Genomic DNA, 17344 nt, shown 5'->3' on the forward strand with positions numbered 1-17344 from the left:
AAAAACGATGACAAGGCCTTAACCGTTCGGATGCTGCGCTAGTGACTCAGCGCAGCAATTTTATAGAATTTCAAAAATGTTTCATGAAACAATCGTTCCAAAACCTCGATGATGTTGGTAGTAGAAAAGCTAGCTGTGGGTCGAACATTAGTGCTCTTCCCCTACGAGGACAATCCGTGCGCCAAACTTTCTAATTTACTGAGCCCTTTGCTTCCCTTGTGCCAATTAGTAACACTTCCAACTTGTACGCGAACTATTCGTTCTAATCCCCAACGATGGACTAGTCTACTTCGGCGGAAAGTTCCCCATCGAGAGAAGTTCTCCCGAAACCGAGTCAACCAGCCAGGTACCGTGGTCAGTTCGGCTATTTCGATGGAGCAGAGCGTAGGGTTCGCTGGTGTCCCGACGACTTACGACCGGTGGTGTCTCGTCGCGGTCTACTCAATCTAGTCCCCGGCCGCGAATCTAGCTTACGCCGATGGGAAGTTCCCGGCGAAAGTAGTTCTCCCGATATCGACTCTTCATTGGTTATTGCTACATTTCTATCCATCCAACCGGTAGGGTTCCGTGGTCGGTCCGGCGATTCCGAGTAGAACCTGGCATCTGGTTCGCTCGTTGGAGACCCACACCCGGTGCTCTGTCACAGTCCACTCGACTAGTCAGCGGCGATGGATTTAGCCTACTCCGGCCGAAAGTTTCCTGGCTCTCCCGAAACCGTTGATCGCTGTTCATCACGCAATTTTCGCTGCAAGTCGGTCATGATCTGCGTTACCACTCTGCCGACCGCGTTCTCCATGTTCACGTTTTGTAGACGGGTTGATGTTCGGTCCTCCCGTTCCAAGCATTTCTCTGTGCATCGCTTCGAACCTCGGACATTCGAAGACCACATGCTCCGGTGTCTCCTCGCCGTTTTCAAACTCCGGGCATAATGGTGACTTTGCGTGCCCGAACCGATGAAGATACTTCCTGAAGCAGCTGTGGCCCGACACAAGCTGTGTCAGGTGGAAGTTCACCTCTTCTATTGACCCACGTCGACAGGTTTGAGTGGAGTTGGTAGGTTCACCTTTCCTTCTCCGTATTGTTCCATTCCTGCTGACACCTCGCCATCGAAACGATTCTTACTATCTTTCTCACGTTTCTGGTGGTTCTCCGATTGTAGGATATCCTCCGCCAGGGTGATGCAGATGGGTATCATCTCGGCTATAATTTATACTGCCTTCGATGATATTTTTTATGCACGCACTCGCGACTCGTACGGCCATTAGCCGAAATATCCTGGAAGCCCCATATCGCAGTATCGATAACGAAACACTAATTAACGGATGTCTCTTTCTGCTTCTCGGGCCACCGACGTTTGGCATGATCCTCGCTATTTCCTTTATTGCCTTCGCCGACTTTTCGCAGGCATAGTCGACATGGTTATTGAAGCTCAACCGGTCGTCGATTATCATTCCTAATTGCTTCAGTGCACGCTTCACGTGCCCTCCGACGTCGATATGCATCCGCTGAACTGCTTTGCAGTTACTATCCAACAACACTTCCGTCTTGTGGTGAGCTATCTACAGCTTGACCCCATTCTTCATCCAGTTCTCGATCGCGTCTATTCTCTCCGTCACCGACACCTCCACTTCTTCAAGTGTCTCACCCGCCACCGTTAGTAACACATCGTTCGCGAAATCCACGATTTTCACTTTCATGGACAATCGCAGTATCAAGACTCCATCGTACATCCCGTTTCAAAGAGTTGGATCGAGAATGGAGTCCCGAGGAACGTCCGCTGTGACTCGCATTGACTTCTGTCCTTCGTTCATCTCGAACAGCAGCGAACAGCAACACTCTGCTCTGGAAGTACTTTTTCAGGATCTGGCATAAATCGTTGGGGACACTCAACCTGTGCAGCGCTGCGACGATGGCTTCCCAACTGGCGCTAATAAATGTATTTAGTGACCACAGCACAGTATCGATTTCCTCTTTGCTTCTGTTCAGATGACTTCTCAGAACTCTCGAGCACTTTCTGAATTACCTCCACTGCCGATACTACTTTGCGAAATCCGAACTGCATCTTGGACAGCCCGCACTCACCCTCCGTACATTTCGTCTGCTTGTTAAGGATGATTCTTTACAAGGGTTTTCCGAGTTTATCCAGCAAACATTGGCGTCTACTTCTCGGCACAGCTTGTTGTGGCAATCTGGCTTTCTAAGCTTGATCTCCCATTCTAAAGCTGCTCTAGTCTTCCGAGACACTACCCTGTACTCCTTTCTATCCGGCTCCGATACTGCTCTCTGAGCCTGCCTTCTGGCTCTGAAACAAGCAGCTCATACCACCACCAGTAAGTTGGACGCCGTCTATTGCCTGATGGTCGCTATGGGTATATTTCTCGCATACTCTCCAGTCCATGTTCGCCGTCAGTGTAGGAATACAAAATGGGACGTCGATGATAGACTCCCTTCCGTCATCCCGAAACCTGCAAACGGAACCTTGAATGCACAATCGTAGGTCTAACTTCGCTAGAGCTTCCTGTGGGATACACCCTCTTGTGTTGGTTACTCTACTGCCCCACTCCGCAGCTCAGGCTTTGAAGTCACCACAAATGACTACCGGCTTTCAGCCGATCAACTCCTCGGTTAACTGTTTCAGCAATATGCTGAACTGCTCCACAGCTGCACACGGAAATTCCGAAGCCTTCGTATGAGCGTTCTACCATTTCTTACATGGGGAATCTACCCATAGCTTGTATCGCAGCCGTTTCCGATATATCCGGCATCCTGTTACCATCATCAAGAGGGTCTTGATATGGCTCTGCAATTAAGGCGACGTCACACATTGTTTCTGTCGTAGACTGCCACATCAGTTACTGTGCTGTGTCACGGTGATGCAGATTTATCTGGATTATCTCCATTGCTGCTGGCCTGCAGTTGCTGCAGACTATAATTTGAAGCCGCCCATCTGTTGGTCGTTTTTATTCTCTGGAGTGCAAAGCATGCACTTCGGCATCTGCCTATAGTTTCTCGCAAAATTACCCTTATTCCCGCATTTTTAACACATACTGGATTTATCCGGGCCTAAGTCTAAGCCCAGATCGTCATTATTTCAGTGCACCTCTTAGCTCGTCTACCGTCGTGAACTCATCCAGGTCGTTGCACACAATCACTCTCTCCGGACTTAAGGCTTAAAAAATTCTGCCTCTTGTTGCTCTGTCTCTAATCAGATAACAAAGAACCACAACATTCATGTCAACATAAATTTATTGACGGCATCATTGACTCATCCATATTTATTCTATTCCTATATATTTTCTCTATTCCTTGGCTCTTCAGACATCATTGCCATCTAACTTATCAGTGCCTTCACCCTATCCGCTTCTTCTTCACTTCTAACTCTTTACTTTCTCCTTCCTCGCTTCTATAAGTTTCTTCTAACCTTGCTCTTAACAATTACGATGATTATGGAACTTACTCAGGGTCTGCACCTCCCAGTCGCGAGGTATCGAGAGGCGACCGTTTGACGACTATGACGACCAGTGCATGATAACACCATCGATTGTGTCTCTCGAAGAGAAACGCCCTACCCGCTGGCGATAACCGTTCCAAACAGCAACTCGATCCTTAAGGCCACCGTCGTTCGGGTGTGTGACTCGCAACCGTTTCGCGCTGGCCTTATCCTCACGGCCAATCAACTCGTACTCAACGGACCCGCACTGTTCGTTCGATTGGTTACCTCGTCCTTCGGAAGTGGAAAGCTTTAATAACGCGACGATCAAGCCGCGTCGATCAGCTCAGAACAGGTAAAAGAACCAAGTAAAGCCAAACGCTCTGTGAACATTGCAACATTAGTTTCATTCATCTGGTAGCGTAGCGTGGCGTTATCTTATTCTTGTTTTCGGGGCGTTTCGTTAGATGTATAGGTGTTGCAGTATAAACGAGATTCAAGTCTTCTTTCAGGTCTGCTTTCTGATTCAAGTCTTTCCTTCTGCTGTCCGCCCGACACGTGTTCCGTGGTGAGGTTAGGTATTTCTCCTACAACGTTATTCAATTGTTATGGGCCAGAAGCTCAATCAAATGGCTATAATTTACTGTTTCGATTACCTGCTGAGATACCAGCAGAGACAGACCAGCCCGTTGTTGTCCCGGACGTACGGAGAAACCCGCCCGCCAGTCCGTCAGCAGTTACCAACAAAGCAGTGTAGTGCACAGCGAAGGGGGTCAGTGGAACAAACGGTAAAGTTAAATTTATATTTGTTTGTTTACCTTTTTGCTTTCATTCGAAAATCCGAAATTCTGGTAGAAGTACCTAGGCCGCCCTGACAAGAAGGGTCCGGCGGGCAATCAGAACTCGAGTGGTGGGCAAACCCCTACTTACACTCTCCTCCTTAAGCTTTTGCTGTTTCCTTTGCTACTCCTTCCGCCCTACAATGGTACTTCAGCTTTCTGCTTGTTGCGTGACGTCCTTCCCTTCGACCGCGAGGGCGTCCTCGCGCGTCAGCCTTTTGGGCCCGCCTGGTCTTCCATCTCTTGGTGAGGATCTTGCCCTCTTTGGAGTCACGGAAATTGGCGTGTTCTCCATTCCAATCGACTTCTTTTTCACCTGTAGCTAAGAAAACGGCAGCTTTTATCGACGCCAATGCACGCTCAGCTACCTCAGTCCTCAGTGTTGCCGTTTCGTACTCTTTCACAGCAGATACTAGTACCTTATGGCTCCTTATGACCTTTGTGTCGCACTTGTGGATCTCCTCCATCAAGCACATCGCTGCCACTACTTCCGTCTTCTGAGTGTTGTTGCAGTTGCGGCTGCTGCTGCTACTACAGCTGCTGCTGGTGGTGGTGGTGACCTCACCAAGCCACCCCTGGTGAATGGATTCGCCGCACCTACTCCTCTTTTGCATTTTAGCGATCAACTCCGGGCCGCTATCCCCACTCATTGCACGTAGTCTCATCTTGTGGTCCCGTGGTTATCTATACAAGCAGAGAGGTTGTTCTAGGGTTGACACTTGCCTTCATGTATACAAATCACCAGTATAGAGTAGTCGGGGCATCAGCTAACCGGAAGTCATCCTCCAACCGGAATCGCTGTATCGACCACTACACTATTGGTCAACGCGGATGTAGAATATAATGCGCGTGCAGGACTGATGTGGCGGTTATGAGACCAGCGAACCAGTACGACTGGTTTGGCCTGGAATCAAGTGAAGTGCATGAGCAGAGCCTCCCCCCGAAGTAGTCGTTTCAAATGGAATTCGGGGGAACGGGTAAATGTCAACTTCTCGGTGGTGGTCAGCGGAATAGGGATTCAGCAATATCTGTTCTATTCAAAGTTCATCACTGCACACGATGGACGAAATCGGTAGTATGGTACCATCAAGTAAAAAAAACACACACAGACATTTGACGAACTCGACGAACTGAGTTCAATGATATAATAGATTCAGCATTCCAGGTTGCTATTAAAAAGCCGTTTTAGCATACCCTTTCTATAGGAGAAAAGGAAAAATTGCATTGATTTTATCATTGTTGAATACCTGAGTAAATACAGATTGAAGTAATAGGGATTTATAAATAGAGGGAATCATGTACACTGTGCTGAGAATAATGTACTCAGAGTTTCTCGAATAAATCATTTTACAATCAACTTTGTTGCGTATATTTTACAATCGTTGCGTAGCCGACGACAGAATCTGGATTAGTTACTATCATCCGTTATCAGTTGAGAAGCATAGGCCGAAAATGCTTTGATGATTGGAATGTGCCGATGCTTGCAGCTATTTTGATAAGACACATTCTCTCACGACGAAGCGTATGTGGGTCCTATATCTATCAATTTGGTGTGTACATCTGTATTGGACTGCTCTCCTGTTCGGATTTAAACTGTCCACATTAACGATTTAAGTACCTACATATATCACAGTCAAGTTCGTTCAGTTGAATAAATCCACGTTCTCGTTTTTCATTAACGTGTTGATTATTGAAGACTACAGAACTACAAATGTAAAAAAGACAATATACAAAATCATCGGTATGTTGGAGTCACTGAATCGGTGACTGAATCGACTTACTCATCTAATCCTTTGAATCGAAACCCAAGTTTCTAATTGTTATCGGAAACACACACGCACTGCACACCGCTACCGTCGATAAAATTTAGATACAGGCTACATCAATTCACCGTCCACTACCGTTATCAGTAGTCGAAAGGGTGTTTGAGAAGGGTACAGAACTTGGAGATAAGATTTTCACCTGTCTGATGGCGTTGCGACCGATTCGCGAATGTTTCGATATCGGTCGGTCTTCGATGAACTACCCGAGTGAGTTAGTTCGGTGTTTTTCGGGTTGGACAGGGTACCCACTTCCGCGGGTTGTTAGTTACGTTTTGATCGCGGGATGGTGATTACGCGTTCGGTTTTTCTATTGTTTTTTCTTTTGTTCTAATATATTATACAAACATGTAATATAAACGTGTTAACCAACTATGACATTCGTTTATCTGTCGACCAACAACACCAGAGACTACTGATACATTTTCCGGTTGTTTATTGTTTTCTTTTATCAAGTGTTGTCACATTAAGGTTTTTAAAAATGGTCTTCGCAAATTATAGTGTATTTCGTGCATTCGCCATATTTGCCGGAGTTTTTGGAATAGTGAGTCGGATCGTCAATAAAGAATATAGCACGGAATTTGATTTGAATCTTTTTTCCTTGGCCTTAGTTTCAATCGCTGGTGTGGATCGCATTTGCGATTACTGGAATTATTGCCTACTACTGCGATATGGATTTATCCGGCCAGACCGGCACGCTGGGATCTTTACTGACGATGACCTTCTTTCATCAGTATTTCGAAGGTGAGTGTTAAGCAAAAGATATCGTATTGTTTCGATGATTAATATCTGCGTCTGATATCAGAACTATATAAATTCCCATGATTCAGCCGTAAAAATGTTCATTTTTTTAAATTATAGATTATGACTAACTGATAAAGCTAATGAGTTAATCTGATTTCTGTGCGCAGACCCTGAAGAACAGAAAGTCTAACACGCGGGAAGGAGAAGACAGGTGATAAGAGTGAAAAATCTGACCACTTATCGTAGGGAACTTTTATTTAGTAATAAAAAGAGTCTACGTATCTAGTAAGTTTAAGACATCTTCAATGTCTAAGAGACGAAAAATGCGGTCGGTTGATTTATCCAAATTTAAAAAAAAATTATCCTGAAAATTAAAAAGAATCCTGTGCACGCAAATAAGCTGAAATTTTCAGGGAAGATTATTGGCCACCCACACTATCATTTTCAGGTGCAAGGTTTTGATTTCGAGATTTAAGGTATTTTGGGCTAGGCTAATAACCAGCTATGGAATCGTAGTTGGGACAAATGAGAAAGGCACAACTGCACCACTAGGTGGATTAAAACAGGCTTCTTGGATTGGGCTCACTGTAAATTCGCTCTACGCACTGAAATGTTTTCGCCGATGATCGGCATTATTTTGTCGAATTTTTGTAGGCTGGAGGATTGCTGACACTTTCGGCTGATGGTAGTTCAGTGAAGTTTTGCTGGGTTTCGATTATCAAATATCGATGTGTACAGTCGCACCTGCCGAGAGGCCAAGAATTGAGCCACCGCGTTCCTGTTCTCATATCGTAGAAGGCGACTGAAAGCAGGAGTCCCTTCGTCAAGGTCTAGTTCCGTGCCGAAGTCGTGATGGCTGGAGGGTCTAAAATATACCAGTCGCGTACGGAGCATTTTGAGTTTGGCCCTTACTGTGCTATGCGAATCTTTGACACAGTCGACCGTTATTTTCCTCGCAAGTAGTAGGAATCAAATGATCGTGTCCCATTTAAACGTGATATGGCTCGCTACATGAGTTAACATCCCAGCTTCCTTGGTGTCCTCTAGTTGTTGTGCAATATATGTTGGATATGCAATGTACAGTTTTGAGATCAGCAATGGTTAGAATAGCACAAATCAATCTCCAGCATAAACGTACAGCAACTATGAATTTAACTCGACTTATGCAGCAAGATAAAGCTTGTATAGCATTGGTTTAAGAACCTTACTTCCATAAAGGAAACTTCTATATTGAAAAGGTACTTAACACTGCCTTCGTTGCTTACAACAAGGCAGGCATGACTAACCCACGCGAAATGCCTCGTGTTTGCATTCTTGCAAATAAGACTAGTGCCGCGTGTCTCGTATATGATATCTGTGCAATCACAGTTACACTGATTGTCGGTAACATCGTCAAAAAGTATATTTATTTATTTATTTATTTATTTATTTATTTATTTATTTATTTATTTATTTATTTATTTATTTATTTATTTATTTCCATTTTTCATCTGACCCATGTTGGTCTACATGAAATTTAATGTTGTCGTATGGGAAAAGCCCATTTCAAGGTTCACTTCAGAAGCAGACCTCGAATGCGCGTAAAAACCCATAATCTTTTCGCACATTTTTTCTACAATTACAATGAACTGACATTACAAATTAACAAAATTACATACAAGGTATACAGAATTGCAATAACATTACAGAAATATTTTAACATAATCTTATAAGCTAAGTCAATCTCCTGAGTCTATTCTTGAAAACATCACTAGAAACATAAAAATCGAAATGGTCATACAAACTATTGAAAACATTACACATCGCCCTTATGGGTTCGTTCTGACCGTACTCGGTGCGCTGAAAGTCTAGTCTTAAAAAGTTACGTGATCTAAGGTTTCTGGGGGGTACGTTAATGTTGATTTGTGAAAGAATATCTGGGGCATCCATTTGGCCAGTCAATATTTTCCCAACAAATATCGCTCTGTGAAAGCATACCCGGAGGGAGTGCTCTTCCAAAGAAGTCCAGGCTGGTTGTAATCACCAAATAGTAGATGTGCCGTGTTGGGTTCAATGGAAGTTGCAATGTCAAGTGCGGAGTCTATGTGCTTCTGAATAATTTCTATATCACTAGCGGAATCGGGGGGAATATATACAACACCCACACAGAGATTAGTATAGGGGCCACGGATATTTACCCAGAGTTGTTCGAGATTGTGAGTGTCATTTTTGTGTTTGGATGAGAGTCGGTTGGAAACTGCAATGAGCACACCACCACCACGTTTCTTCCCTGCACTATTAGGATCGCGATCGTTACGATATACAGAGTACCTTGAGCCAAATAATTGGATCGAGTTGATTTGATCATTCAGCCACGTTTCGGTCAGAACAATAACATCATGATCAACATCCGAAGCAGCGACGAACAGCTCATCAATTTTGGTGCGTAGCCCTCTCATGTTCTGATAGTAGATTTTAAGATGTCCCTGCAAATTTTCTCCTGACGGTTGAACGGTGGTAGATCGAGTGATTGTGGAAGCAAATACCTGTAAATGGGGTGGGCTTTCAACGGGGGCAGCATCTGTATGTCCTACTTCGGAAGGACATATACATTCATTGTATTTACCTGAGGAAACGGATACAGGAATTCCATGTCCTTCGAGTTGGTCTGACTTGTTTAGAGCGTTGTTATCTGACCGGAAAAAGTTGATTTCGTGTCCTTCATGTTCTGTGGTAGACGGGTGGGTGTCGATGACGGAGTTGACCTGATTACGTATGTTGGCAGGCTGCAATGGTGGATCAAACTCAGGGTGCGCAGTATCTCGAGTAGCTTCGGGAGGACATATACCCTCTTTAGCTTTACTTGACCGGGAAAGGTTTCCGCCATAACATCCAAGTTCCATGGCAAACAGATGGGAGTCGGTGATGGAGTCAAGCTGATTTCGTTCGTTGGCAAACTGCAATTGTAGACCAAATTCAGGGCGCGCAGTATCTCGAATAGCTTCGGGAGGACATATACCCTCCTTAGCTTTACCTGACCGGGAAAGGTCGTCGCCATAACATCCAAATTCCATGGCAAACAGATGGGAGTCGGTGATGAAGTCAAGCTGATTCCGTTCGTTGGCAAACTGCAATTGTAGACCATATTCAGGGCGCGCAGTATCTCGAATAGCTTCGGGAGGACATATACCCTCCTTAGCTTTACATCGGTCGGATAACTGGGCGGCTTCGCCGTGTTGCACTAGACGCTATGTACTGTAGTCAATAATACGGCGTGACTGCCTAAGTCGAGTTTGATACAGGGGGCACTCAGAACTCCAGGAAACATGATCAGTTGGCGTTTGATCTTCAGGATTTCTTGTCACATTTGCATTGTGACAATTAATGCATTTTTGGATGTCTGAGACACACTCTTTGTGCTCATGCCCTTCGGCGCAAATCGGACAGCATGGGGACTTCTTGCATGTGGCAGCTCTATGGCCATACTCCGAGCAGCGATAACAGCGGAGCACGTTTACGCATTCAGAGATCTTGCAGCGCATCCAACCCAAGTTGACATGTTGTAGTTGCATCAGCTTTTCGAATGTTTTGGCATCAGTTTCAATAATGGCAGACATCGGATTATCTGTGTGTTTTTCGTTTCGCACAATTCGTATCACCGTCAGGTTGGCAGGCTGAGGAAAATTATTTTGCTGAATTAGTTTTTCCACGAAGTTTTCCGCAGTGATGTCGTCAGTAAAACCAGCAACTTTTACTCTGGGTTTTAGAGCTTTCTGGACGTCGGCGTTATACTTTTCAGACAGATTCGCTTTCACTGTACTGAGCAATTTAAGCGCTGATTCACGGGAGTCACATCTAACAGTTGTTTCTCCATTGGGTCGGTAATATACTTCTTTGACACCCAATGAAACTGGGTCAAACTTGCCTTGAATTTCCTTTGTTTTTTTACAACAGTCAAAACACACACTGCTTTGTAACAGTCGCAACTTGCTGCTCGATTGGTTTAATGATGATTGTTCGCTCTCGCTTCACAATTGCATTGGACTTAGCTGGATGTGTTTCTGCAAAGTTACACAGGGGTGCGCTTTTGGGCGTATTCTCATTGCCAAGGTTATCACTGCTAGGTGGAACAGTCAAAAATCGACGTTTGCCCGACCGAAGTTGACCTACTTCCATGGAGTCACAATTAGAGTTTGACTGTTTGTGCACCGAAAGATCACCTGCAGTCATGACGGCAGCTTTCCTCTTTCTAATTGATGCGGGGTGGCCCACATTGGCTTGAACGACGTAAGCATATGAACGAACATTTAAGTTTTCGCCGGAGTTAACATTCACGGACCCTTGTTTGCTAGATTGGAAAAGGTCCGCAAGTTGCTGCTTGATCCCGCTTTCGATTCTACTCACGCATTCATTCAACAACTTGTTGGTCAGCTCATGTTGTGCCTTCTGCAGTTCAGCAACCGCGCTCTGTAGTTCCCCGCATTTTTTCAGTACATCATTCAGGCAAGACTGTTTTTTACGACAGTCAAAACACACAAATCGTAGCGCATTATTGCTTTTAAGGGCAGTTGCACTAGCGGTATTGAGATCCTCACATTTCTCAAGTAGAATGTGATCGCAGCCGCTGAAACAATATACACGATCACTTGCTGGCGAAATTTTCAGGCACACGCACTGCACAGCACAGTAGTCATATCTGACTATCGGTATTTCACGCTCTTCTTTGCTTCGCCCCGCGACGGGCAACGAAGCAATAATAAGGCACAGATCACTGGTTGGCTTTTGTTGTGTCTGACCGGTGGCAATAGCAAAGCGTTTTATCGCTTTAGTTAAGTAGATTGCACTTTAAACGTTAAACAAACCGTATCACCTTACAGAAAACTTTTTCGCGCACCCGCTGGTGTCAATTTTGCGGCGGTAATTGATCTTTTTCCCGATCGAAAATTGATTTAAATAGACCACAACAATTAACATCACCCGAACGAATCCGCGGACCCCTAGGGGGTCGTGAAGTCGTTGCTGGGGGTCCGCGAAGAGGAAAATTTTTTCCAGACGTAAATTGAAACTTTAAGTATTTTTTATCGCATCAGACTGTCAATGATATATTGACAGCATATAAATCGATGTTAAGTCGTGGGGGTCCGCAACCGCCCAGAGTAATTTCGAAGGGGTCTGCGACCGCCCAGGATAATTTTGAAGGGGTCCGCGATGACCCAAGGTGATTTCGAAGGGGTCCGTGGAGCAAACAAGGTTGAGATCCGCTGGTTTAGCATATATACCACATAACTTGGCGATTTAATTTCATGGATATTTTCCAACACTCAGTCAGCTAGTCCACTTCGTATAGTTGAATCGACTAGGGGAACCCCTTGGTGGAGAGCTAAGCTTGAAAGAATGGATATGAGAAGAGCTTGGAACCGGTGTCAACGTAATGACTTCAGGGCTTTCAGGTCAGCTCGTAGTGCATATAAGAAATGTTTTAGATTTGCAGAGCAGCCTGGCTGGCAAAACTTATACACTACTGTCTATAGTCTGAATAAGGCTAGCAGGTTAAAGAAAATTCTCTCAAAATTGAAAGGTTTTCGTTTATCTGAAAATCCTTAATAACCAGAGAAGATGTTTATGTGACGGACGAAAAAGATGTTCTTAATTATCTCTTCGACGCACATTTTCCAGGTTGTATTGATCCGAAGCTGAACAATGTTCACAGAACTCATTCTGGTGATTCGGACTCGTGGACATTACTATGCGCATTGGTTACCACTGAATCGGTCAAGTGGGCAGTTGACAGCTTTGCTCAATACAAATCATCTGGAAAAGATGGAATATTTCCCGTGCTGCTGCAAAAGAGATTTGATATTCTCAAACATGTCTTGAAAAAATTTTGCTTTCCAGTCTTGCTACCGGGTATATCCCGAAAGCATGGCGAGAAATAACTGTCAGATTTATTCCCAAAGGGGGACGCTCAAGCTATGAAGAAGCCAAGAGTTTTAGTCCTATCAGCTTAAGTTCTTTTCTTCTGAAAGCTTTGAAACGGATAATCGATCATCACATCAGGAATGTTAGTTTAGTTGAATATCCACTGCACAAAATGCAACATGCATATCAGTGTGGGAAATCCACGATCACTCTGCTGCACGATGTTGTTTACAACATTGAGAAGGCTTTCTCGCTCAAGCAATCTAGCTTGAGTGTATTCCTAGATATTGAAAGGTGCTTTTGACAATGTGTCCTTCCAGTCTATTCTGGAAGCGACGCGCGATCATGTTTCTCCGGATAAATAAACGCAATGCTTTTTTGCAGAAGACGAACCACTGCGACCAATATTTAGATCTACTGTGATATGCCCTTCCTTAACCTAAGTGTACTAAACGCAATGCTTAGTAACCGAATTCATTGCTCATCACTGACAGACAGGCTGAGATACGGAAGTTGAATATTTGCGGTTGTCCTCAGGGTGGCGTTCTGTCACCTTTGTTATGGAACTTGATTGCTGACGGTTTGTTGAAGAAACTCAATGAGCTTGGATTTCCAACCTACGGGTTTACTGACGTTTACCAAATACTAATTACTGGATTTTGCATCGGAACAATTCTTGACTTAATGCAACAAGCATTAAGGGCTGTCGAACAGTGGTGTCGACAAGTTAAATTATCAGTTAACCCAAACAAAACTTCAATGGTTCTTTTCACGAAGAAGCAAATAACAACCGGGGCTCGTCCCTTGCAGTTCTTTGATTCTGAGCTACTGTGTGCAGATCAAGTCAAATACGTTGGAGTTATATTGGATTCCAAACTGAATTGGTCTGCTCACATTGAGTTCAGAGTCAAGAAAGCGTGCATGGCCTTCGGGCAGTGCAGACGAACTTTTGAAAAGACCTGGTGTCTCAAACCCAAACAGATCTATTGGATTTACACGACAATTGTACGTCCAATCCCGTCATACGGATGCCTTGTGTGGTGGCAGAGGGGAGAGGTGATGGCAGTCCAATTAAAGCTAAACCATCTGCAAAGAATGGCGCTCATGGCGTTGACTGGTGCTTTCACCACAACTCCGACTGCTGCTCTTGAAGCACATCTAAATATCAAACCATTACACAAACACCTCAAACAAGAAGCACTAGCATGTGCATACAGACTGCAGGTTACTGGGCTTTGGAACAGTAATCATGTTGATCTTGCTACCAGTCATACACGATTGTGGTCACATATGGTTACATGGGGTGAAGATATTCTTGCTCCCAGCGATATTACGCTCACATGTAGTTTTCCTTACAGGACATTTCATGTGAAGATTCCCTCTCGAGAGGAGTTGTTGTCTGGCTATATGGAGAAACAACAACAAACGCAAGTGGTCTGTTACACTGACGGTTCTCTGTTGGAGGGGCGTGCTTGTGATGGTGCCTACTGTCGTGAAATGGAATTGGAACAATCTCACTCGCTAGGTGGATACTGTTCTGTATTCCAAGCAGAAATGTTCGCGATCATGTGCGTGATACAATCGACTCTTCAACAGAGCTTATCCGGCAAAGTTTTGATTTTCTGCTCCGATTGTCAGGCTGCAATCAAGGTCCTTAGCTCATACAAACCACGGTACAAGCGTGCTGAACCCAAATCGAAGAACTAAGCTTTGTCAACACTATCTACCTTGTCTAGGTGTCCGGGCATTCCGGAATTACTGTAAATGAATGGGATGAAAAATTGGCCAGGGTAGGTTCAGCGATTGACTTCATTGGTTCAGAGCCCGCCCTATCAATTTCGAAAAGCTGGGTATAAGAAAAAATACGGTCATGGGCATTGTCCGAGCATCGCAATTATTGAAGAAATCTACAAACGTGTCGCCAAACAAAGGCGTTTCAGGAACAACCGTCTCAGTTATTTAGAAAAATCTCCCACATTTTACGAATCTCCACTACAGCATACTGGTCACGGCTTTAACCGGCCACTGCTAACTCAATTATCACATGACCACTATTCAGTACGCTGAATAATTTTCATGTGATCTTTGTAAATCCGACTACGGAACCTCATATCAACTGATATGCAACTGCCCAGCAGTAGCGCAATTGCGATTTCAAGTTCTCGACCGTCCTTGCATAGACGACACCGTGGTTGGACGACTGAAACTCAGAGACATACCAAAGTTTTTTTCATCCAACGTGGAAAAGAGCTTTAGGCCTACTCGCAGGCGATTCTAACTACTTGTGAGTTTAACTTACCTGTTTTTTGTTTTAGTGCTGTTATCTACCGCACCCCTCCAATCCTACTTCCTTCCTCCTCCATCTCCTTTCATACCGCTCAGGTAATGATGAGATGACACGGCAGGGAACAAATCATCGACTACATACGGGGAACGTGTCATTTGAGCCAATATATTCTGATTCCTGATTCCATTCAATGAAGTTTCTCAAAAGCCTGTTTTGATTCACTATGCATCCTAGCACCAGACTTAGTGTTAGCATTGTTTAAGCTGCATGAGAGTATTATGCTTATTGATGAGCAAATTTCAAAACAATTCACGCACCGTAAAATTTTTGTTCCCAATGTTAATGTGTCCAACTAAAAATCAAGTATAATATAGTATATTTCGTTTCGCACGTTTAGGTACCTGCACGCAAACAAACATTCCAGCAATTGACATGACGGCAGTCCGGGAACTCAACCTGCTCTCGCCGGGCGATTTACACGCCTGGGTATGGGTCTATCTAATACTGCATGTCTTCTGGGCCATCTGCTCTCTTTTATTGCTAACCAGTAACTATGCACGATTTGGTATTAATTTACCACATGACCATTTAATGGGTTTCTATCGTTTCAGATGCTCGAAAGAAGTATGTGCGGTACATTAATATTTTCTTGTACATCTGGATCATTTTCACCATTATAATAAGCGTCCTTGATCTGGCGCTAGGTATACAGTTTGCTGTAGACTATGATACAATAATTGTAAGGTTTTTTAAGCGCTGTTTTTAAAAGAAGTTTGTAATCTGAGCTATTTCTTCGCAGCATGCCCTATTTCTGCGCCCTTACCCAGGTGCGACTGCCGCTGACCAAACACTCCTTATGGCAGTAACTGTTTCCGGCATCATGATGGTAATGGCATTCCGCGGATGGATATTCTGGCTTGTCAATGTGGGCCTTGCCGTTTACATGTTTACACAAACCATCGTAATCTACGATTACAACCAGTTGCGGAGAAAGGTATAAAGAGTTGCCGAAAAATCAATGTGCCGCTAAGAGTAAACATTTTCAAGTGGGGCCTCACATACAGTAATCAATCAATCAATTTCCGTTCATGGCAGCTCTAGCCGATTGACAATGATTTTGAATTGTTTGTTTTCCGTGTTTGATTAATATTGCTTCCTCTCTGACCTCTGCATTCTCTAGAGTGGCATGACCAACGGAGCATTCGTAGGGGATAATGGAGGACTACGGCGAGCACCGATTGATGCTTACGATATGAGGTGAGTCACTGTTGGTATCTTGTGTTACTGATAACAACTGTTCTAAGTCCCAGCAATACCTATCAATCTCAGTCAACCTCGCCAGGAAGAGCCTCGGAAACAGTACATCCCACCGAGTAATTATCGTCGCCCACTAGAACGAATTAGCGAACAACCACATGATACCATTGCTGAACGACCTGTGCAACAGCAGGACTGGTCCAACAACCAAAGAACATACACACCGCAGCCAAGCACTTCAGCTTCGAGAACTTTCGAACCTTTACAAAGACAGCAATCGTTCACCGAACCGGAAGAAATTCGACCAGAACCGCCGAAACCAATTCCACCACCTCCACCACCGAAAAATTTCAACATGAACACCGTGGTCAGGCGGGACGCCGCAGCAGCCAAGGTCGCACAGGAACTGAACTATCGGAACAGTTTCAACGTTACGAACGGAACACCCGGCAGCGGACTCCGGACGTTTGGTGCTGCTCCGGCTACTGGAAATGAAGGAGACGTACCGACATCTACAAACTACAGTCCTCCGATGCCGCGGGTGAATCCGTTCGAAAATCGTCCACCCTTGCGATCCGTGTTACGAAATTCGAGATATCAGTAACAAAACCGAACGAAAACCGATCGATCGTTCGGGGAGCTGGAAATCTGTGTAAATGCAACTAACTCGTATATATTTTATTATAGTGGTTAATAAAAAAGGCAATAAAAACTCAACCTCTTACCGACTTATTCTACCGTAGCCGTCGTTTTTGCGATAAGGAAAGGAGTGCCTCGGGACAGCATATGGACGTCACTTTTGCTGTAGATTTAACCCCCCACGAAGGGTCAATCAAAATTGTTTTGCTACTGCAGTACTGATAGCGGTGGAATGGCGTCGCATGAAAGGCTTTGAAACAATTTGCCTTCAAAGTACTCGCAGCGTTCGTGTGTATTGTTATTTAAGTAGATGAAATTATTGAACTGTGCTACGTAGCAATGCCGAACGTAATGCATAGTTTTATTGATCAATATAATTGGTCTAAGAAAACAGTAAGATTTTGCTGCTCAATATACTGCCCATAATCGC

The 17344-nt window shown here is 44.4% G+C and overlaps 1 protein-coding gene across 1 annotated transcript; it reads left to right on the forward strand.

Moving 5' to 3' along the window:
• Positions 1-6351: 6351 nt before the first annotated feature.
• Positions 6352-16973, forward strand: LOC131692622 (uncharacterized). Its single transcript, XM_058979779.1, has 7 exons — positions 6352-6633; positions 6701-6833; positions 15416-15565; positions 15630-15757; positions 15818-16012; positions 16199-16275; positions 16348-16973. The coding sequence occupies exons 1-7, from the start codon at positions 6571-6573 to the stop codon at positions 16877-16879; spliced, it is 1278 nt and encodes a 425-aa protein (XP_058835762.1). The 5' UTR covers positions 6352-6570; the 3' UTR covers positions 16880-16973.
• The last annotated feature ends 371 nt before the right edge of the window (positions 16974-17344 follow it).

The sequence above is a fragment of the Topomyia yanbarensis genome, chromosome 3, assembly GCF_030247195.1.
Source record: "Topomyia yanbarensis strain Yona2022 chromosome 3, ASM3024719v1, whole genome shotgun sequence".
NCBI lineage: Eukaryota > Metazoa > Arthropoda > Insecta > Diptera > Culicidae > Topomyia > Topomyia yanbarensis.